Source organism: Rhinolophus sinicus, linkage group LG07 (assembly GCF_036562045.2).
Source record: "Rhinolophus sinicus isolate RSC01 linkage group LG07, ASM3656204v1, whole genome shotgun sequence".
Lineage (NCBI taxonomy): Eukaryota > Metazoa > Chordata > Mammalia > Chiroptera > Rhinolophidae > Rhinolophus > Rhinolophus sinicus.
In genome coordinates this window covers 113,477,041-113,501,521 of record NC_133757.1, presented here as the reverse complement: position 1 = coordinate 113,501,521, position 24,481 = coordinate 113,477,041, and the positions used below count along the sequence as shown (strand labels likewise).

The window sequence follows — 24,481 nt, the reverse complement described above, 5'->3', positions numbered from 1 at the left end:
TTTTTTTTGGAAGAGGCATTTTGACAATAGGGATATGCAAATACATGGGGTCAGGTGAATGAACTAACCATGATCATCACCATCATCACCATCATCATCATCATCTAGTCTTGGATACGTTAACTTCCTGCATAGCCGTCATTCACAGCATAAATGGGATCTCCATTTGTCAAACAGTGGTGATCTATCAGAGTAAATATTTTATATTGAGTTCAGGCTATCAAATCACTGACTGTGTAGTTCAACTGTTATCTGGAGGTGCATTTTAACTAGGATATGACTCAGAAAAATGTTAACTCAGACTAGTATTCACTGAGGCTTAAAAAATGCCAAACTATATTGCTGGCTCATCTATTTAGGTACTTAGCTTCTGGTGAAAACTAGTTTGTTTTGAAGATCACCAATTTTATGTCCCCAAGGGGTAAATAGTGTATTATTTACAGGAGAAATTTAGAAAATCATAGCAAATAATATTGCTGTAGGGACTTTGGATATGAAGCCAGAGATTTGGAAACCCAAGTTAGTAGCTAAGCGAAAATTATCACCTGAAGTTAGACAATTCTTCTACCTTTTAATAATTCAAATAGTTGAAAGAAAGACCTCTTGGGGGTAGTGAAGTTTGAAGGTTATTACAAAATAACTGTTTTTTATGAATTCTAAGTTCTTAGTTTTTTGTTTTTTTTTAAGATTTAAAAACTGGCCATATTCCAAAACTCAAACATGGTTTCCTGCAGGTACAATTTTCTTAATGGAAAATTTGAAGAGAGAGCACAGAAATTGAGGAAATTCCAGGATGTGACTGCTAAAACCTTATTTCTGATCCAGGAAAAAGAGAGGGCATTTGAGATAACAGCTAGAAAAGCCAAGCATTAGTCCCAGATTTTTCCACTGGGAAACATGTTACTGAAGGCACATGTTAAGGAAGGGTTAAGGAAGAGCAAGCTGAAAACGGTATAATGTCTGGGTAAATAAATTTAAAAAAGCAAAGCTACTGCACATGTTATTTAATAATTCATGATGCAAAGAATGCTACAGATGTAATTCAGGATCTGGAGGTCATCAAAAATAAAGGTAAAATGGCTCATGTAGCGTGAAAAATTGTACATCATCAGTGGAAGCCACTTTTAAAACTTAAGTTTCACTGTCGATTGTTAATGAAATGACATATATGTGGAATAGGCCCTAATCGGTACCTAGTCTGACCTAGCCTCCTGCAGCAGTTCTTTAGTATCCTTGCCAGATACTCTTGGGCTTCTAAGATTTGAGAATGCCTGGTGACGGGCAGCCCAACGAGTCACAATGTTAAGCACTAGCTTGAAGCCAGCTCCAGGGGAGTCAGTGTCCCTAACTCTCCACTACCCAAGGTGACTCAGTCATCAACCCTGCATTGTATGGATTCAACAATGAAATAAAAACACACACTTTAACCTTCAGATGCTTCTTTGGCAGTGCAAAATGACACTTCAGATCCGGCTAACCTTTCTGGGCTTATCTGAGGAATAGACTAAATCACTGATACCCCAACCAGGCCCATTTAATTGCGTTTTAGGCTCCAGCCGTTAAGCCCCCTCCTCTCCATATCTGTTAACAAATCCTACTGGTATGAAGCCTTCATTTCCCCTCCGCCTCTGCTAATTAGGCACTTTGTGCACGATCGAACGCAGCACCTCTTGAACACCTGCATTTCAGCATCTCAGGCTCAAGCTATGACCACACGGTCCGGGAGAGTCGACCCAATGAGTTACGGCCAATCTGGCAGGAAGGAGCAGAACGGCTGTGTTTAATGCGGAGGCGGTCCGATCCACTGTGGACACTCCCCCGTGGCTCCCTCCAGTGCTTCCAAAACACAGTGCCCGCCGCGACCCTCAGTCTAGGCGGCTCGGCCAGCCTCCAAGTTTCCCAGCAAGCTCCAGGACAGAGGAGGTGGGGAAAGGAGGTCATCGCGCCTGCGTGCTAGGAGGTGTGACCCGGGTGGGAAAGCTCTCCGCGTCCGCCATTTTGGCTGCCTCTGTCGGTCTGTTCAGTTACCACGTGAACCGCCGACGGAGACCAGTGGGGGGGCGGGGAGGCGGCGGCAGCGTTAAGTGAGAAAGGAAAAAGGACAACGAGGGGCAGGGGGTCTCGGGGTTGGGCGACGCGGTGACACCCGAGGCCTGGTGGCGGCAGTAGATCGGGGCAATCAAGGCTGAAGCAGCCAGGGAACGGCGGCGGCGGTGGGACAAACAGACTGACCGAGCCGGGCGGTGGTGGGAGCAGCGGGAGGAGCCGGAACGATGCCGGCCGTGAGCCTCCCGCCCAAGGAGAACGCGCTCTTCAAGCGGATCTTGGTAAGTGTGAGGCTCAGGGCAAGCGGTGGCAAGGATTCCGCCGGTACACGGGCCTGTCACCCGTAACCTCGGTCCGACGGGCACCGAGCCACCCCCGCCCGGGACCCCGCCTTCGTACTCCTAGTCAGGCCGAATGAACTCTCTGGTCTACTCCCTTCGCTTCTCACTTCGGCCCGTGCGCCGGGGACCGCAGGCTTCCTCCTCCCGTCACCACGCGTCGGAGGCCGTGGTTCCGGACTAGGCCCCGTTCTCCCAGCTTCCAGATCGCCGGCTTTTATCCCCGAGGAGCGAAGGGAGGAGAGGCCCGGCCTTGAGCAGGGAAGCGGGCTTCACGGGCAGGAGCCCGCGGCTCGGGGGGTGTGGGAACCCTGCCTGCAGGCCGGGGTGGCACCCTTGGAAGGAACAGGTGGTGCGGATGCGGCACAGCTCATTCATTGCCCAAGCGCGGCTTTCCCTCCATCGCCGGTCCCTCCCTCTTCCTCTCCTCTCGGGATTCACCTGTCCCCGCCCGGCCCGGGGTCACTGAATGACCTGAACGGAGGGAAGGAAGGACGGAGTTCGGAAGAGGAAAGGCAGCTCTGCTAACGACTACCTCCTTGTAGTCTGTTGTGTCGTTGAGTCTGCAGCTTCTCGGCCTCTCTTTTTCCCTCCTTTCTGGAGCAGAGAAGAGACATTTATTTCTTAGTTTCTGAGCGGGAAACAGCCCCACCCCATCACCCTCCTCGGGAGGTGGGGCCCACTGCGTGGGGGCGGTCCGGTAGGAAGTGAAAAGTTACGAGCTTTTAGTTGAGACGGTCTGGACACGGATTTTCTTTTCGACGGAAGTGTATTAACACTGATGGAAAAATTGAGCAGCAGAGAAAAGACAATATAAGAACTTTTGAGATGGATCTTTTTGACACTAGCTCAAACTCACTTATTCGCTACATTTCAGATGTGTGCAGTTTGCAATGATGTTTGGAGGAACTGTTAACATTGTAAAATATGTCTTGTAGCCTTGGCGCTATAATTAATACATTGTAGCACATCTTTTTGTTTGGCATTTAGTGTGTGGGTTGCCCCTTTCATGGGAACATTTATTTGTGAATTAACTCTGTCTACGAAATTTAAGAGTTAAAATTTGGAAGTGTGTGTGTCAAAGTGTTAAGCCTTTTCTGTTACAATTTAAATTAATTTCACTTGTTTGAAGAGTAGAACAACTCTGGGGATCCAGTTTTTCTAGAAATAAGAGTAATCCATGTTGAACTAACTGATTTTAGAAAAATAGCCATATGCCCTTCAGATTTAGTCAATTCATGTTGTAAAACATCGGAAAAGTCACATCCAATACTATGTAACTCTTGTTTAAATCTATTGCCACTTTTTATTTTGTTTTAAGACTAATTAGTGTAGGTGGGAGTATAGCATAGTTTTACCTGAACAAGTTATTTTTTTTAAAACTTTTAAAAGACTAATTGGTGTGCAGGTTCAACTATAATATAGTTTTAGGGTAGCAATTTGCCTTTATCTTCTCCCCCAATTTATTTTGAAAAAATTCAAACTGGGAAGTTGAGAGAAGAATACAAGGGGCACTCATAAACCCTTTGCCTAGATTTAATTTTTAACATTTGCCAGATTTGCTTTCTCCTCATACATACAGAAGAGATAAAAGTAAGTTGCAGACATAATACTTCATTCCTAAATGCTTCAGCGAGCATCTCCAAAGAATAAGGACATTCATTGTCCTGTATAACCATATTATTATTAACAGTCATTGCCTAATGTCTAATATCCAATTCATATTCAGATTCTCCTAGTTGTTAGGGTAGCACTTTTTTAAAAATCAGACTTTTTATTTTGAGGTAACTATAAGGTCACACGTAGTTTTAGCAAGTAATGCATTGAGATCCCTTGTACTCATTATGCAGTTTCCCCAATGCTTATGCTTTGCAAGACTGTAGTTCAACATCATAACGATGCAATCTACCAATCTTGTTCAGAATACTCCTAAATTTTACTTGTGCTAATTTGTGTATTTAGTTCTATGCAATGATATCACATGTGTAGATTACATAACTACCACAACAGTCAATCTACAGAACAGTTCCAGGAGCACAAGAAGCCTTCCCTAGCCCTATGAGAACCATACCCTCCCCCACCCACCCATCCTCTCTACCCCAAACTCTGGCAACCACTGCTAATTTATTTCTATAGTTTTGTCATTTCAAGAATGTTTTCTAAAAAGAATCCTGAAGTGTAAAGCTTTTTACGATTGGCCATTTTTTATGCAACATAATTCCCTTCAGATTCATCCATGTTGTTGGGTTTTGTTCCTTGTTGTTGAGTAGAATTCTATGATATGGATGTACCACAGTTTAACCATTTATAGAATAACAATTTTTTGTATTAGTTTCAGGTGTACAAAACAACGTAATAGACATATATACCCCTTACAAAGTGATAACACCCCACCCCCAAGCTACTACCCCTCTGACATCGGATATAGCTGTTACAGTTTCACTGACTATTCCTTATGCTGTATTCCACATCCTGTGACTATAATATATGAATAACAATTTTTGATTAAGCATCCCAAACAGTTTTTTGGGTGTGATAGTGGGGTAGAACATTTAAGTTCATTGCTAAAGTCAAAGTGCCAAAGGATTTATTGAGATAAGAAGAAATGTGAAAATCACTAAATGAAAGAAAAGGAGATATAATGTCCTTATTCTCTTACATTGCAAATGAAGAAAATACTAACCAAAAGTATAGTTAGTATTTGATTTTTTTCAGAATTGTTTCTGCTTCATCAGGTATAGTAGTTAGCTCTTTTGACTACAGGGTCCCTCCCCTCTTGGATAAGGGAAAAGTTGGGCATACTCCACTGCCTTGTCGTGACGTGTTGCTAGGTTGGTAACTTAAATCATTCCAGCAGCATTCAGTTTTTGAGCTACTGCTTTGTTAGTTGTACCATACTTAATTTGTAGTTAACTATAGGAAATGAAATTAGTTTTTTTAAACTTCAATTTAAAAATAATGAAGCATGTTTTTGCCTTAAATTTTCAAAGAAAACCTGGTTTACACATCATTTTGCAAAAAAATTCAGGTTCTGTAGTGGATGTGTCTGGCTTGTTCTAGTTTAGCTGATATCTAAAATTTAATTTTGTTGCCTATTTGGCCCATCTTTCTTCCCCACGTTACTGTTTTCTAACTATAAAGCATTGTTACAAGTTGGTCAAAATATCTGTAAAATGTGTCTTCTCTATAATTTGTTTAGAGAAAGGGTGGGCATGTACTTAATGTGATATACGTTAGGTGGTAGTTTAGAGAAGAGATATTTGTGTTTGCCACAAGTGGTTTTTGTGGGGTTTTGCTGTTGTAATTACACACTATTTTAACAACTTGAAAAACTAACTCATTAGACAATTGTGGCTTTGCTTACTCTTGATACTATTTATCTGAATAGTTTGAAAAGTCTTACCAGATCTTTACACACCTTTCTTAAGATAGAGGTGAGGAGTAGGAGAAATGAGGTTGTCTGGGTAGAACAAAGTCCACACCTTTGTAGATTTTAGCCTACTTGGAAAAGTTGGACAAACGCTCTTGCCTTGCAGTCAGTTGTTACTAGGTCCATGACTTGCTGCTGCTGCTTTCTTTTCTCTCTTCAGATGTTAATGTGAGCTGTAAGAAAAACATCTAAGTTGGGAGTTCTTAAAATATTGTACATCATTAATCTATTTTTGGACTTTTGCCTGAATGATTTATGTTGTTAGTTAAAAGTCTAAAGGACAGAATTTTCCTTTCCTAGAAAAATGGTAAGAGAAGTCAGCATAGCATGGTGATAATATTTGTGATTTACTGAAACTTAACATTTATAGTGCACAAGACAACTTTGTGTGATGGTGGAAATGTTATAGAACATTTCTGCTCTGTCCGATATGGTAGCCATGAGCCACATGTGGCTGTTGTACACTTGAAATATGGCTAGTGCAATTGAGGAACTGAATTTTTAATTTTAATTAATTTAAATTGAAATTCAAATAGTCACATGTGAATGGTTACCATTTTTGACAGTTAAGAGACAGTTTCCGCAGAGGAGGACACGGTGCCCTGTATGATTGGAAGACTGGAGAGCCTACTGGCTAACAAGCCTTTACTGAAGGGATTTCTTTGCTTCGTGTGCATTCTTATTTCTTTTAATATTGCTACTTCTGATAATGCTCTTCTCTCAGAGCATTGATCCAAATATATCTTCTTTGTTCAGAAGAGTTTTGTCCAAAAGTGTTTTGGGACCCAAAAAGCTGGTCCTATAGGGATCATATGCAAAGTACTGTTTGTTTAGAATTTTTTCTCCCAGATGCCTGCTTGGCTCATTTCTTCTCTTTCAGAATTCTGCTCAGATGTCCTCTAAATGTTACATAGAGGCCTTCCTTGGCCAGGAGAAGTCCGCCTCAGTTCAACCTTATTTTCTTCCTTGCTTTTTCTCCGTATCACTTATCACCATCTGACATACATACACAAGTTTAATTTATAATTAAAATGTAGGTTTTTATGAGGATAGGGACTTTGTTCTCTTAACTGCTCTCCCCCTATTGGTTAGAATAATGTGCCATAATAGATACTTAGTAAATATTTGTTTGATGAAGTGAGTGTTAAAACAGTGACTACTGGGCAGGAGAGAAATCTTTGGATTGTGTGCTTGCGTTAAGATTTTTGGAGAAGGGAGGTAAGCGAGGCCTTGGCTTTGTAGAGTACATTACTCTATGAGGTAATTGTTGAGTATCAAGCAGAACCTGTATTACCTGGTAAGACCTTGGAAGTTTCATTTATGAATGAATCATAGCATTAGTTTGTTTACATGGCCTTTCTCCCATCACAAAAGCATAAGAGGAATTTTTTGGGGGTTGCTTTGGAGGAAAAATGGCATCTGGGTTAAATGAGAATGTTGTGAGGAGCTTGCTGAATCAGATAGTGAGGCTCAGTCACTTGCAGTTTCCTAAAGCTCTACAACTCTTGACAAAGTCGGGGTGAAGACCTCTGTATGTGCTATTATGACACAGGAATATAAAATGTTAGAAGGGAAGAAATTTGTAATTTAGAGTTCCTTTGGGAATCATTTTCAGAAAATTTAAAAATCAAGATGAATTCTTGGAATTTGGAAAGGCACGCTGGAAGCTAGGGTATCAGCAAGCCACTTAACTAATGAGTGAACCTAGCCAATCATCAGCAGTCACATCTAAATACAACTTTGTGCTCTATTTATAGACAATAGACATTTTGAAGAGAGAAAAACTTCTCAGTGAAAAATGTTTTTGAGAAGAATGTCATTTGCCAGTGCTGATGGCAAGAAGAGCAAGTGAAAAGGTTTAAAAGAGTGATAGGTCTTAGTATAAATATTAGGGTGTGGAGGGGAGGGAATTTTATGCTGTGATTGTATTCTTGACTTCTGGGAATTTCCATGGTATAGCTACACTGTTTTATGATGCATGCTGTACAAACTCATGTCGAAGTTGTTACTTTAAAAAAACTAGTTTAACTTGTTGCATATAGTTTTTCCCTCTTAGGTAAACTATAAATTGTATTGCTACTACTTAATTTGGAATTAAAATAATTCCTTCAAATTTTAATTTAATAAAAGCAATCTTTTAGCTATTTAAAAGTAAAAATTGCAGTATAGAAATAAGTGGATGACAGGGTAATGTTTTTTGTTACCTGATATGCTCTATTCCATTGAGATTTTCATTGGTGAGTAAAATGGGAACACGTTTTCAGTTGAGGTACTATTTGTTTTAAAGTCTGTTTTGTGTGGTATAAGCGTTGCTAGCCTAGCTTTTTTTTCCGTTTTCATTTTCATGAAATACCTTTCCATCCCTTTACTTAACAGTCTGTGTGCTTCTTTTGATCTGAAGTTAGTCTCTTGTAGGCAGCATATGTATGGGTCTTGTTTTTTTATTCATTCAACCACCTTATGTCTTTTGATTGGAGCATTTAATCCACTTACATTTAAAGTATTCACAGATAATGTAGTTATTGTCATTTTATTCATATTTTTTGTCTTTTTTTCTTCTTCTTAAAGCAGTCCCTTTAACATTTCTAATACTGGTTTGGTGATAATGAACTCCCTCAGCTTTTTCTTGTCTGGGAACTTACTACTTTGTGAAAAGTATATTTCTAATGGCTTTCTATACAGCCATTCCCTCGTGCTACATCAGGACATGGTTCCTAAACGTTAATGCACTATGCAAAATCATGTAGTACAAACCAACAGCTTGCGAAAATGGGGTTGGGCACAGCCCTGAAAAACTTGATTACTGACTTTTAAAACAAAGGTAAGAACTTAATAAAAATGATAGCACAGTTTTACATATGGTAAATGGTTAACAAATACATGAATACTACAGTGTGAATTCTGTCCTTTCCCTTGGAAAAGATCTGAGCTTTGCTTGTGGATGTGGGTATCAGAAGGGTTGCAGCTTGTGAATTATTTTGAAGTGATGGAAGGAAAGTTAGTATCTGAAATCTGAGGTCAAGTTGTAACAACAGATGTGGATGGGTGTGGCTTATACCACACAAGGTGACCGGAGGTAGCTGGGAGATATTGGAGGTATGCGTGCCAGTGCTGCTCCTGTGAGCACTTTTCTGTGATCACCTAGAATTTCTCCCAGACAGAATCCCACAGAAGCAAACATGAAATTTAGTATGCTCAAAATGTTCCCTAATAAATCAGTGGTACTAGAGCAAATGTGTGTTTTCCAAACAAGCATTATATCAGACTGACTATCCATTATCTGACTTAGTGATGTAGAGATCACACAGCCTGCGCGTGGGTGGTACTTCGTGCTGAAGTGTGACTGCTTACTAAGTGAGAACTTCTTGCATCTAGTACCTGAGATAGTGTCACATTCTTTGCCATCTTAGTTGCCAGTGCCACTAAGGAGACTTAAACTTCTTTCAATGTTTTTTTTTATTGTAAGAAGTTTAGTGCTCAGAGTATTAAAAGTTTCAGGCAAAGTCATTCTGTAGATTTTTGTGGGGAGACTAAGTAATCTTTGAAAAACAGGGAAATAAACTATTACACATTTCTTCAATTTGTGTTTTGAAACAATTTTGATGCTCAACCAGGATTCCTGATGTGGCAAGAACAATAGAGAGATTCTGGGTTGAATCCTGGCTCTGCTTTCCTTTATTCCTTACTCTTTTTAAGACTGTTTGTACACCTGAACAAAAGAGAAAACAATGCTTTTCTGACCTACCTCACTGGTCACGTAGTGAGCTATGTGTGACAGTGCCTTACAAACAGTAAAGCGTGGGCATTATTAGTACTTGTTTTGTTATAGGTGTAGTCTATTAAGAAGTTTTTAGCCTTGGGTGGCAGATCAGCTCAGTTGGTTAGAGCGTGGTGCTAATAACACCAAGGTTACCTGTTCGATCCCCGCATGGGCCACTGTGAGTTGCGCCCTCCTTATTTAAAAAAAAAAAAAGAACTTTAGCCTTTTTGTTGAATTGATCCCATCTTTGTTTTGTTACCCTTACGATGTATGTATCTTATGTTTTGTTGGATATTTTTATTTTGTTTTTGTATGTTTTTGGTTTTGGAAGGTTTATATTTTTGTTTTAGTCAGTTACCTTTATATTTATACCTTTAAAAAATTCTCTTAGTTCTCTGCTTTTTTTTCTTTTTTCTTTTTGGCTTCTATTTGATGTCAGCTTTAAATCCATTGAGTCTTATTTTCTCATGTGTGAAGCAATTAATGAGCTTATTCTACTTTACTTTTTTCTCTCTGTCTCTTTTCCTCTGACTTTTAAAATTATTTTTATTTTGTGAAAGCATGTCATTTTACATAATACTCTTCTACCCTCATCAATACCTTTGTTTTAGATTTAGTTCTACAGTTAAATATCATGAATATTCACCAACAGACCTTTTGTTGAAGCTGTCCCAATCATCTCTTGGTTGAAGTTTATTTATTCTCTAATAGAGATTATTCAGCAGTGCTTATGAAAATCTTTTAAGTTTTTACATCTTTTAAGTTTTCTTTTATAGTCTTGATAGTTGAAGGACAGCTTGGCTGGATATAAAATCCTTGACTCACATCTTTTTAAGTTTCTTGAAAATACTGCCTTCCTGTTGTCTTGCTTACATGTTGCTGATGTCAACCTGATTTTCTTTCTTTGTAGATGACTTGGTCTTTCTTTTTGGAGATTTGAGGGCTTTTTCTTTATCTTTAAAATTCAATTATTTCACTAGGGTATATCTCTGTGTCAATTACTGTGTATACATTTTCCATGATACGTGGTTTCAGAATGTAGATTGATGTTTTCTTTCAATTCAAGAATTATAGTTTTGAGTATTCTGTTTCATTCTTCAGTGATCTTTGCCTGTTAGACCTTCTTTGCCTTTCTTTTGTATTTATTTTCCTTTGATTCTTTTCATCTCTATTTACTTTTCATTTATTTGAGTAGCATTCCTATTTTCTATCTCTTTAGATCATATATCTTGTAATATAGTCTTCATTTTGAGATGATTTTGTTTTGTTTCTTAAGTTCAGTCTGTTCTGTTTTATATCTTCCCATCATTTGTCCTCTCTATTTTAATTTTTTTTTTTTTTTTAAGATTTTATTGGGGAAGGGGAACAGGACTTTATTGGGGAACACTGTGTACTTCCAGGCCTTTTTTTCCAAGTCCAGTTGTTGTCCTTTCAGTCTTAATTGTGGGGGGTGCTGTTCAGCTTCAAGTTGTTGTCCTTTCAGTCTTAGTTGTGGAGGGCACAGCTCAGCTCCAGGTCCAGTTGCCGTTGCTAGTTTCAGGGGGCACAGCCCACCATCCCTTGCGGGAGTCGAACCGGCAACCTTGTGGTTGAGAGGATGCGCTCCAACCAACTGAGCCATCCGGGAGCTCAGCGGCAGCTCAGCAGCAGCTCAGCTCAAGGTGCCATGTTCAATTTTAGTTGCAGGGGGCACAGCCCACCATCCCTTGAGGGAGTCGAGGAATTGAACTGGCACCCTTGTGGTTGAGAGCCCACTGGCCCATGTGGGAATCGAACTGGCAGCCTTCGGAGTTACGAGCATGGAGCTCTAACTGCCTGAGCCACCAGGCCGGCTCCTCTATTTTAAATTTTGAAGATCTGATTTGAGGTGTTCTTTTATGTGTACATTTAATGGATTTCATGATGGAGTGTTGTTACATCTTTTATCACTAGGGTTTTTGGTGTGTGTTCATCTGCCAAAAATTTTTTCACTTTTTAATTCCATGTCAGTAATTTGATACGGATGATGGGTTACTTGAATGGATTTTACTGGACCAACAATATAGACAGTTTAATTTTTGGAGTGAGGTTTGGGTGGCTTCTTCAGTCTCTTAGTTCAACACCCTCTTTTGCTGCTATAGTGAATTGTAGTTTTTAAAATAAATGCAGCCCCTCCCCCCCATTGTTCTATCTAATTTTGGTAGGGTCTTTATCTTCAGTCACTTCTTTCTCCAACGTTCCCTCAAGTGACCCTTCCTCCTAGGATGACTCCTCCAAAGCTGTGTCTTGCTAAAACTGCAACCTTTGGTCTTACAAACTTGCTAAGTCTCTTCTTTTTGACTCCTTAGTAGTCATTGCACTCATCTATCATGTCTCTCAGTTCTTTCTGTCAACAAGTGGCCCCCTCCTTCTGAGGGTGAATCCTAGTTAATATGGCGTGTATTCGGTCATCACGAGGACCCTGTTGTATTGCTGTTGTGGACAGTTCCCATTGGAGCTTCTGGTCTTGGTTACTTATGCACTTACATATAAATTGGAGTTCTTAGTTTCTCATCTCCTTATAATTCTGTGGGTGATTTCATTTTCTCTCTTTCCTGTCCTGTGTGGTTTTTATGAGGATTTGTGGAGTGTTTAGAAGTTAAGGGCAGCCATTATCCTATAAGGAATTCAGTTTTGTTTTTATGTGTCATGCTTGAAAATAATAGAGCTTCCCTTAAAATAATTTGCAGTTTAGGTTTTATATGATTGAATAATTGGTTATACTTCTGTTTTTGTGTCCTCATGGCCACTCATTGTTCTCTTAAAACTCTTCTGTATTTATCGTTGAAATAATTATGAGGTTCTATTATATAGCTGCCTCTCAGTTATATGTGTATACCTTGACTTTTATTGAATTTTGTCCTATCCATAGCATCAGTGTTCATAGCTTATAGCATTCCTTTAGCAGACTTTCACTCATATTAAGCAGGAATCCTTTTTTTTCTCAAGTGACAGAATTTAATGCTGGGAAAAAAAGAAAGAAAAGAATGGTAAGATAAAATCTGGCACATTTTACACTGCATTAACAGGGGTCTAGTATCCAGAAAAAAAATGGTGATTGTCACATTCAATTCTGTGGCTGGTAAGATCATGCCTGTAATTTTAACTTCTGGGCCCAAAACTTGGAGAGATACAGACCAATGGCTCCAAATGCGCACACAGCACGAGCACAGAGATGTAAAATTTCTGCAGACCTTTCTTGTCTCTTTTTTTGAGACTGTGTACTTGTTACTTTTAAAATATTGAAGTGCCTTTTGTTTTTTGAAATACTAATGACAGATCTTTAAAAAGTGGTTTATTTAGAAAAGTAAAAATTCTGCAACCCCATTTAAGATAGTATTTGTTTTTTGAAGTTTTACTAGTTTTAAAAATATGTACAAGGGTGGGGACTGTATTGTTCCAACCTGAGAGGTTGGCCCTAAGTGTCAAAGGACTTAAAACTGTCATATAAGGGACAGCTAAAGGAACAAATACGTTTAGCTTGCATAAGAGAAAACTGAACTCTTACAAAGCTAGAATCAGTAAAGTACAAGGAGATACAGTTTGGCTTAGTATATCTAAAAACATTTTAGCAAAGAATGAACCGAAACCATACATGAGCTCTGTGACCACTTGCACCAGGTGACATTTAAAGTCTCCTCCGATAAAGAGATTCTATAAAATAGCCTCTTTTTTTTCTTACAGGTCATGGGTCGAAATTTTCTGTTCCCATTTCTAGTAATTTTTGTTTTTTCATAATATTGACTATTATGGACACTAGGATATTAAATGTCCGGTTCCTGTTGTCTTAGTGGAGTTTTGTTTTTGCAGTTAATTTGTGTATCAGCCTGTTCTTTTCAGTGCTTCTTTTTAAGGTTTAATAAAAGTGAATGTAGATTAGCCTTATTCCTAAAGTGTGGCATTTCTGGGTCTCTGCTTAGTTCTGGAGTGTTTAGTGTAGGAACCCCCATGTCTTCTAGCCATGGATGCGCGCCAGTAGTTAGTCGTTCAGCTCCTGCTACTACTCGGCAGTTGTTCTGTGCCCACACTCAGTAGAATCTTGCAGTAGAATCTACTCAGCTTAATATTTGGCCAAAGCTTCCTGTGCAGATTTCTGAAGCTTCATATCTGTACAGTTCTCTCTGATACCCTGCCCGATAAATACCAACCATTCGAGCAGATCAGCAGGCCTGCCTGCTGGGTTCTGCTTGGGTTCCCCCATTCTGTCCTGCAGTCGGGACAACGCCTCTAGGCAGAAAACGATTTTCTTGGGATTTATTTACCTTCTTTCCCTTCTGAGATCACAGTCCTGTGTTGGCTCTAGTCCAACAGTTGAAAATAGTTATCTCATACTTCCCCGTTTTATGCTTGGCAGAAGCATGAGCAGGGGTCAGGGATTCCTATATATTTGGAAGCAGGAGTCTCAGTGTATGGGCCAGTATTTAGCACATGGGTTTTTGTAATCTGCTAGAATACTTTTTTCTGTTTTAATTGTATCCTGTTTTGCTTTACTGTTTCTATAGCACAGTGTTAATGTTTAAAAATTGAACTGCTAATGAAAGATAATAGTCTGCTGTATTCTAGTATTTTTGAAACTGTCATGTTTAATTTGGATGAACATATGACCATGGTTTTAGGCAAGAGGACAAATAGAGCACTACAGCGTTCATTCTGTACCAAGGGAAACGCTTATTCACAATTCTGAAATTTTAAGAACTCCCCCAAATATAAGAGTTTCAGAGATGGGATTGTAGACTTATGTTTCTATTTAATTGGCTTATTCTGCTGTGGAGAACTTAATATGTTTGAAATGACTTGAATGTGAAACCTTTGCTCAATGTCTACTACATGTAGTATTTTGCATCCCTCTTTCCCTAAATAAAAGTAAAGTAAGTTCCCTGAAAACCTACGTTAAGCCTATGGGTTTGGTTAGGGCAGCATTAAGAATCTTGTCATAATACCTGTCTTACCATATAGTTCCGTAGAATGAACTTTAGTGATAATGGTTACATGGGATTTTTAAAAAACAACCAAATATTTTTTCATTTTATACATACACACCTTTGAATGGTTCAAAAAAGGACTCTTTATGATTATCTTTTATATTGTAAGACTGCTTTTATAAGATTCCATTTTAATTAGACAAAAACCTGTGTAAAAGCTGAGTTATGTATAGATCTGGCCTTGTATATGTCCGGGGAAAGAGAAATTGTTGAATGAAATACTGGTACTCTATTTTCGTATTTTTTTTGTTAATCTTATTTGCTACTAGAGTTTATCCTTGGGCAAGAGTAAAAGTTTTGAGGAAAGCTTATGGAATAAACTAAGTTGAGTATTTGTTGTTACTTTTTCCATTAAACTGTGAGAATGCTACTCTCGTTTGTAATGATTGACCTCTTGTAGAAATAGTACTTTCAGGAAAAAAAGAAAGTGACATCAATTTCCTTAAACACACACTGATTCTTGATGGGGGAGAATGAATTCTTACCAGTTATTTAAAGAGGTATGCCTTGCTGAATTATTTTTATAGGTCACATTGACAGGAGATAATTGGGTTAGTGACATTGAGTATAATTTCAATATGTAAGAAGGCCAAATTTAATTAATTGGGAACATAATCATTAGGAACTTAAGCTTAATTACTGTTTTGAAGTGTGATAAAATAAAAAGCTAAGTGTAATAGTATTATCATCTCATTCCAAGAAAGTGGAGTTTGGTTTCTAATTTTTATTTGGTAAATTCAGTTATTAGGTGGAATTATCCCATTGGTTTAGTCTCTCTCTCTCTCTCTCTCTCTCTCTCTCTCTCTCTCCTCTAATTTTAGCATTTTTCTTGCCCATTTGATTATAATACTGAGTAAGCAAATAAAACAAAAGATGAGATAACAGTTAAATTTGCTGATTAGAAGATCTGTTAGAAGATTTAAACTCTTGGCTTTAACATTTATATTAGTAAAATTTAATAGAATTTCTGTATATGGTGGAAAGAGCTTTCAACTGCGACTCAGTCTAAATTTTGCACTAACTAGGCTTGTAGTCTCTGGCAAATTGTTTTTTAAATCTTACCTGTACAATAAGGATTGAACCTTTTGTGCTTAGTTTACAGGAGTCTCATGAAGATTAAATGAGATCTTAGTGTGAAGTCTCTTTGAAAAAAAGTGGTGCTGTAAACAATTAAGGTATTTCCAGTAAGACCAAGAAAAAAACTGGAATCCTGAGTATTTTAAGTTCAACTATACAAAATAAAGTCACATTGTGCATGTCAAGTAAGAATATAAACGTCTATGATTTTTATATGCTAGTTGTGAATTATATCTATACAAGTTCATTTTATACTGTAGGATAGTCGACTGTTCTGTAATTTTTGTATTGAAACTTTCTTGTTAAAATCAGGATGTTAATAGCAGTTACCCCTAAAAGGGAATATGATTGACTTTTTTCTCTTTCTCTTGCTCCCTCTTTTCTACAATGACTTTATATAATTTGTGTTAGTGGTTTTATTTTAACACCGTTTTCTTTTCTTTCCTGTGTTAGCTTATTTAACTATAGTAGAGAGGTAGTTACAATGGTTAAGTGGAATGGCTCTGAATTCCGATTGTCTAGTTCACTTTTTTTTTTGTCTAATAGCTGTGTGATCTTGGCCAAATTATATAGTGATTTCCTTGGACCTCAGTTATCTCATCTAAAATGAGGATAAAAAGAGTACCTACTTCATGCCATTCTTAAGGTTAAATGAGCCAACAACAAAATATGATAATAAAAATATATTATCATAATTCCCAATATTATATTGGATATTTCCCAAATATCCAATGGAAAAAAAGATATTTAAATGAGTTTTCCCAATAAAGCACTTAGCACAGTGCCTGGCACATAGTAAATGCTTAGGAAGTGTCAGCTGTTAATATTCAGTGTTTTACATGTCTTTTTCTGATGACTTGTCACTGTGATTTAAGGATTCTTTTTGATACTCAGCAAAGTACTTAAGATTACATAACTGGTTTTAGTGTCTGAAGTTAGTGATTGAAACCAGAGCTATTTGATTCCAAAGGCAGCTCTTTATTGCTTGACTAATTCCTTGAAGTAAAGTTTTGTTTTTGATACATAAGAATTACCTAGGAATATAATGCTAGGATTAGGACACACTAATGATACTTTATGATTTGTATACTTTACAGAGAAGACCTAGACTTCTTTTGTATTACATTTACTATATTGGCATTGGTAAATTTAAGCCTTAGGTGGAAAGCAATTTTTAATACAAAGTAAATTAATAAAAGTTTGAGTTATTGTTTTTAATGACTTACTACTATTAGTTCAGGTATGTCATTAATTTTTGTCACTTTCATGAATTTATTTTATAACCTCAGCTATTAATAAATCACATTTTTTTCCTGTTTTTTGGTGAATATATGTCTATATTTCTGTTGGATATATACCTCAAGTTGGAATTTCTGGGTCAGTGTACGTGTATGGTTAGTTTTATTAGATACTGCTGAACAGTATTTTTTAAAAATCTGGTTTATTGCAGTATAATTTTCAGACCATGAAATTCCTTCTGTCAAACAGCTGAACCAATTGAGTAATCAATTTTCTCTCCTACTAACAATGTGTAAGAGTTCCAGTTGCATCACAACATCATCAGATATTGTCTAATATATTTTAATTAAATTACATGGCATGGCATTGTGGTTTTGATGCAGTCAGTCACCTTTGATGTGTTTGTTGGCCTGTAGGATAACCTTTTTTGGGTGTGTTTTTTCTGTCTTATTGACTTATAGGACTTTTTAATATATTCTGGATGTAAGATCTTTGTCAGACATATTTTTTGCATATGTCTTCTCTGTCCTGCCTTTTTTTAAACATTATCTTGAATATTTAAAATTTCCTGTTTAAGGGATCTACCCAACATAATGAAGATATTTAAAAATAGGTTCTTTTGGAAGCTTTTTTTCTTTACTTTTCACAGGTCTGTTTGGCTTTTAGAATTCAGTTTTCTGTTGTAAAGTAGTCATTGTGCCATTGGCTGATTTATTTTTCTATCTTTTTTTCTCTCTATACTTCAGTTTGGTTGTTTTTATTGCTGTGTCTTCCATTTTACTGATCTTTTCTTCTGCAGTGTCATAATTGCTTTTCATTGTAGATATTGTATTTTTCATCTCTAGAAGTGCTATTTGGTTCTTTTATATATATTCCGTTTCTCCATATGTTTTTATTTTTAACTTTTTGAGCATACTTACAAAAAGTTTTGTTTTCCTCATCTCATAATCCCTTCATTTCTCTTTTATTTCTCCTGGTTATGGGTCATGTTTTTCTGCTTCTTAGCTTGTATAGTAATTTTTTATTGGATGTTGGGCATTATGGATTTCACTGCCTTTAACCAGCATTGGATTTTTTTAAAGCAGATAGTGAAGAAGATATTTGTACATCAGTGTATGGCTTTGTTAGGGTTGGTCTAGAGTGCACGTACACGAGGCCAGTTTTTGTCTACTGCTGAGTAGACCTTTCTGCAGTATTTACTGAATTCTGCAGCTGTTTATCGAAGACTCCATTCTGGCTACTTGGAACTCTCAGTGCCATGTGAGCCCTGAAAATTGTTTAACTTACGGCTTTGTTTGGCCTTATGAAATTTCACCCTACATATACAAGACTCAGTCATTCAGCAACAGATGCATGGGATCCCGTGCAGATCATTGGGTCTCTTTCTCTAAAGAGTTCCATCACTTTTTGCTTCATCATCTCGTTGGCATCATTGAACTTCAGCCTTTGTCTCTTTATCTCTGTGGACGATTGTGCTCTGCCTAGGATTCTTTTACCTGTGTTGGGATCTGTAAAGCATTGGCATTTCTAAGCTCATTATGGTTGTTCCCCCCCCCACCCCATGGTTTACAGTCTGCGCTGCCTGTTTTCCAGTGTCCGACGACAATTAGTTCATACATTTTATCCAGTTTTGTTGTTTATGGTAGAAGACAAGTTCAGCCTCATCCCATCATAGCCAAAAGTGGAAGTTCTCTTACTACATTTTTACAGAAATAAATTTTCAGAAAGCTAATTGAGGGTTTTAAACACAATGTGCTTAAACTGTTCTTTGTATGTATGTATGTAGTTCCCGGAAATCGAGTGTTCCTTTTAATTAGCCTAGTCTTAACATCATTGCTTCCTTTAATGTTTTTATCATTATTATAAATATATTTTAAAAACCCAAATTATTTCTAGGCTTTCTGCTAAGTAAATAGGAACACTAAATTTAGTTACTTAGTCTTATGTTTCTTTGGTTACATATACGGTTAATGATAGCTCCCAAGCTACTGCTTCTGCTGTCGCCTCCCTCTTATCCCCCAGGTCAGTCTGCCCGCTGAGTGCATAGTTGATTGTAGGAGGGGCAGAGAGTTAGGAAGCTAATTGCAGAGAAGCTGGGACTGATGAGACCTACTAGAGGATGGAAGTATGAGGGAAGGAAAACACCAAGGGTAATTAGTTTGTTTGCATCATCATCTGGTTGGATGGGCTGAGGGGAGGACATCTACTAAGATGGTGAAGACTTGGTGAAGAATAGATTCTGGGAGAAAATCAGTTGTGTTTTGGATATTAGGTTTGAGATGTGGAACAACAAAAGATGGTGAGTACATAGTTGGTATAGAATAACTCTGTAGTTGGCTATGGCATTGACTTAAGCAATTGATTTGATGTTAAATGTAAAAATTTACGTTTTCATTGTTTCTTACACATTTTTCTACTATCATTTTGTCATTATTTGCATTAACTAATCTCTCCCAGATTTTGAATATATTATTTCAAAAATTGTGAGTAATATTTGTTTAAATTTATGACAGTGATTTTGGCATAGAATATCATATCTTTTAGATGCAGGTTTTTTTCTGTAATAAATACAGTGCTTCCAAAATTATTATGAAAGCACCCTAAAGTGAAATAGCACTAAAAGGTTTTTGATGAAAAAAGTCATCCCCCCTCCATGACTTCCCACTCTGGAATTAAGCACCTTCAATCCTTCTAGCCATTTTCTCGGGTATTTGCTTGCTTGTTTAATAATATATCACTGTTTCTTGATACATGACTTTTAGATATTTGTTGACTTCTGGTTATGGAAAATGAGGACTTAGAACTTCGTCATTCACACGTTTGCCCACTTTCCTATTATACTTTTAGTATATCACAATATTTGGATCAATCAGTACTGAATGTTTACATTTTTATAATTATGTATGTATTGTTCATGGTAAGCCAAATATTACACTAAGACCACACTTTCTTAGATAAGCATTTATTTCTCCTGTCTCATTTATGCAGTTGCCTGATTTTTCTGTAAATCTGTTGGGGTTTTTTTCCCCCAAATGTGTCTATATTTCTGTCCTGTGCTTATAAATAAATAAACATTTTCCATATTATGAAGTACATCAGTTCTATTGTTGCCCTTGCTGGAAACCTATTCCGTGGTGGCCTTTGGCTTGTTTCATTTTGGAGTGGTTGTTCTCTAGGGATTTTGGGGTTTTTTTTCCTGCATTAAATTCCTTGTTTACTAAGTTCTATATTATCTCTTTTTTAATTTGTTTTGATCCTTTTTAATAGCTTGCTAAGGAAGAGTGCATAGAAATAAAATTTTAGCATTTTGAGAATCCTTAAAATTTCACTTTAGTCATGTACTCAATGGATAATTTGGCTGGGTATAGAATTCTTGGTTGAAACTTAATTTCACTCTGTATTTTGAAGACTGTATAGTTTTTTCTGGCTTTCAGCAATGTTCCATTGTTACTTTGGAATAAAAGTTCAATGCCATTTTGATTACAGATCCTTCTTATGTGGCTTGTTTTTTTTTGTTGTTGTTTTCCCCTCTCTTTGGAAGTTTTTAAGGACCTTTTCTTTATTTCCATGTTTTGAAATTTTATTATGGTGTGCCATGCTGTGGGTCTTTTTCTTTCCCTTCATTATTTTTTATGCCCTTGTTTGTCCCTTTACAGCTAGAGAGACTTCCTCAGTTAAAAAGAAAATGTTATTTTGAAATATAATCTTGACACCTTTACTTTTTTTTCAGTTTTCAAATAACACTTTTTGGACCTTTTGAAGTGAGCTAATTTTCTTGTTTTTCCTAATCTGTTTTCTATCCTTTTGTTTTGCCTTCACTTGCTGTATTTGAACCTTCCATATTTTTTTACTGGCATTTTAGTGGGATTTAGGAGAATATGGAAACAACATTTGATCATTCTGTTGTATTTAACAGAATCAAAAATTTAGCATTGAATTTAAATTTTTTGCATTTCTTACTAAGCTCTGAAATTTTCTTTTTTGTTTTCACAGAGATGTTATGAACATAAACAATATAGAAATGGATTGAAATTCTGTAAACAAATCCTCTCTAACCCTAAATTTGCAGAGCATGGAGGTAAGTATAACTATTATATACTTACTTGTAAGTTTAAGTAGATAAGGCTTTGCTTATCTGTCTGGGTTTACTTATTTAGGTTCTGTCACTTGGGTTCTGTCACTTCCAGCTACCTTAACTATTTTCCAGAGAGAATGGACCTTCTTGTCCTTGGCTCCTGTGAGAAGATGTTTCATTCTGTATTTTGAATTTAATGTCAAGAAAACAATAACACGTTCTACTTGAGTTCTGAGTTATTCCTTGTTTCAATAAAGGCACCGTAGGAAATGCAAAAGAACCTAGTGGGACAAATATGCTTATTTGACAAGTAACTCTATTTACGATGGTATAAGAAAAATTTGCTTTAGAACTTTGGTTGAGCTGGAGAATTTTATTCCTTATAATAAGCTTATTCAGAAAGGGCCCATTTGGTCCTTTGCTGATGAACAAACATCTTTTTATTTAGCATTGTATTTTAATCAGTTTTTCAAGACAGTCATGTTAAAGACATAATTTATATATTGCAATGTTCTGAAAGTTTTTTTTAGCTTTTGCCAATGTGATGGTGGAAGATTAGGCAGTGTTTATAGGGTAAGGGAAGAGTGTGTAGCTAAACTCGTGAAGAGGCAAAGGAAAAATAAGCTTTCACAGGTCTGATTTGTACAGTTAGGAAACATGGCTGTTTGGTAATTAATTTGATGATATTCTCTTAGTATTGAAGCAAGAGAGTAGTAGTTCTCTCGTAGCTTTCTTTACTCTTGTATACTTTCAGTATAATAATAAAATTGTTTGGAAATGGAAAGCAATGGGAATAAAAGTATGTAAATTTGTCTCTTTTGGTTTGTTAAAAAAATATTTTCTCTGGCCAGCTGGATATTAGGTTGTCATTGTTTCTAAAATGCAGTTACTCTTCATATTTAACATGTCTGAAATCAGGTTGATAATTATGTGAAGTGTCATAATTTAACTGAAAATATTTTTTAACGTTACATGTCTTAGACTTAATTGCCACCCAGGGTTTTATGAATTAAGGCACTTTAAGATGTTTGGTAAAACTTGGAAGAATAGATTTTATTTGACAACAAAAGGCTACTTTCTACAGTTCCTTGTTAATTTGTCTTATTTGCCAAATATATTTTGTTTTCCTTTAAACTTATCCATGATTTATAATGGTTGTACATGATTTTTTCCCCTTCTCTTTTGCTTCAATTTCTTTATCTGCATTTTCCTATAAATGTTGAGTTCTTCCTCAGGATACCTTTAATTCTTACATACATTTATGAAAATCATAAATGTATATAATTTGTTTATATTTTAATCATTGAGCAGTGAATTTAATCTTTATGTAATTTGGGCTCAAAGGGGTAAAGTCTGTTTCAAGATAAAGTTTTTCATACTTTAAAGGAGTTATTATATAAGGTTATTACATGGAATTCCTCTAAAGAACAGTAATAGAGCCATTGTAACTTGTTGCAATAGAAATTACCAGATATTCACGCAATTTTGTAACTTTTATCTGAAAAATAAACTACAGAGACCTAAAGTAGATAAATTTGGTTTAACTTGGTTTGTGAATTTTTTAAAATATTTTAATTGTGTGCAAACCTGGAAAATTTCCCAATAATCTTCTCAAAGTTTTCAACTCTTAGGGTAATATAACATTTGTTTTTGAGATTATGGTTACCATTTTTGATGTTAATTATTTTTAATATTTAATTTCTTTTTTCTACCTTTACTTCTTATTTTTGTAAAAATAGAAACCCTGGCTATGAAAGGATTAACGTTGAATTGTTTGGGGAAAAAGGAAGAAGCTTATGAATTGGTTCGTAGAGGTTTGAGAAATGACTTGAAGAGTCATGTCTGTATCCTTTTTGAGATGTATTTAAGGGTTCGGTTGGGGTATTTTGAACTAAGGCAGCAATTTGGGAGTCAGAAGTTTTAGATTCCTCTTACCACGTAACTCCAGAGAAGATGTTACTTTCTTAAATTCAATAATAGCAGCTACCTTAATTCAGGGAACATTTTTATATACCTACCATGTTCTAACATTATGTCTATTTACAGATAAATGGGACTTGCTTTTTAAAATGTCTCTGAAAGTTCTTCTCGTGCTTCAAAAAAAAGAAGTACCCTGCAGATTTCATCATGATCATAACTTCAGAGATGGATATGCACAAAGAAATACAGAGAGACAATGCAGTGTGCTGACTAAGAGCACAACCTTAGGCGTGCGCTTCGCTTAGGTTTGCATCCCGGCTCAGCTGCTTTTTGTGATCTTAGGACTTAAAATGACGGTAATCAGACCCACTTCATTGTAGTGTCGTAAAGATTTAATGATGCCTAATATAGTCCCTGCTAATGCTAATTACTAGATAAATTTTATTTCATTAAGGGAAGTGTGAGGATAGGAGCAAGTACAAATGTCTGAGGGAAGATAGAGGGGGAAAGTGTGGGTTACTAATTTTTAAGTAGTTTTTAAACAAATATTTCCTCGCCTACTTTGTGGGTTAACCTAATTTTAAGTGCTAAAATACTTAGCAAATTTTCAAGCATTTACCAGGTCTGTGGCATAGTACAGACTAAAATAAAAAAAGAGGGATTTTGTTCTTGAGGAATTTGTTCTAGTGAAGACTTCTGAGTATTACATAAAATGTTACAGCTTATTCAAAAATGACCACTATTCCAGTAAAGCAGAAGTGAGTTGGGAGTAACCAGACACTGAAAAGGTAAACAAAGCATTAATTAATAAGACTGTTATAGATATTTTTTCATCATGTTCCCGATGAGAAGATTTTGTTAAGTTTTACCTTGCCATTCGAAAACAGAGATTGTTTTTCAAATAAAATTTATAGTATTAAATATATTTTCAGTTATACATGCCATTGTAGACATTCTTTTACTGACTGTTGGGGATCTCTGGTGTAAAAGTTAGATTGAAAAGTTTGAACCTGATCTGAGAGAAACATTGTAAATTCCTGGAAAAGGAATTGGATTTTTTTCTTTTGACTATGGTTATTTTGGCAGGAGAGAATAAAAGCAGAGAGACTGAAGGTGGGAGGATGGGTGACTTGTAATAATCAAGATCTAAAATGTAAAGAACCTCTCCTCTGTTAGGGGAGTAGAATTATTTACATATTTTCCTCCTTTATAGCATTTTTTACAACTGGTAATTTTGCATATTTATGTCTCTTACTGGACTCCAAATTCTTTGCATGCAAGAGACTGCCCATTTTGGTCATCTATCAATTATTAAGAAACTTTGATATTTATTAAAAGAATCAATGTTATTTTGTGTGTGGTTGATTTTTAGGAACTTTGTTGTGCACTGAGGGTTCTGTCCTTTTTTTAGTTAACGTCATTAGCTAAAGAAAAAGTATACATGACTTAAAAGAATTTCATGTCATAGATACCCATTCCCTCTTTTTCCTTTCAAAAATAATATCTGACATATATTGAGCATTTACGAGTATTTTGTGCCAGGCAGTGAGCACTTTATATGTGTTATTCTATTTAGTCACCAAAGTACTATGTCTT

The 24,481-nt window shown here is 36.4% G+C and overlaps 1 protein-coding gene across 3 annotated transcripts in view; it reads left to right on the top strand.

The window, feature by feature from the left end:
- NAA15 (N-alpha-acetyltransferase 15, NatA auxiliary subunit) overlaps positions 1–24,481 on the top strand; it is a 124,130-nt gene that overhangs the window by 63,278 nt on the left and 36,371 nt on the right. The window contains exons 1-3 of one of the 3 annotated variants that reach the window (XM_019730818.2): positions 1,987–2,327; positions 20,884–20,968; positions 22,705–22,809. In XM_019730818.2, coding sequence (XP_019586377.1) covers positions 2,274–2,327; positions 20,884–20,968; positions 22,705–22,809 — 244 coding nt within the window. In that variant the 5' untranslated portion in view covers positions 1,987–2,273. Of the gene's footprint in view, positions 1–1,986; positions 2,328–20,883; positions 20,969–22,704; positions 22,810–24,481 lie in introns of those variants that run through there. The other 2 variants (XM_019730819.2, XM_019730820.2) reach the window with 2 other exon arrangements.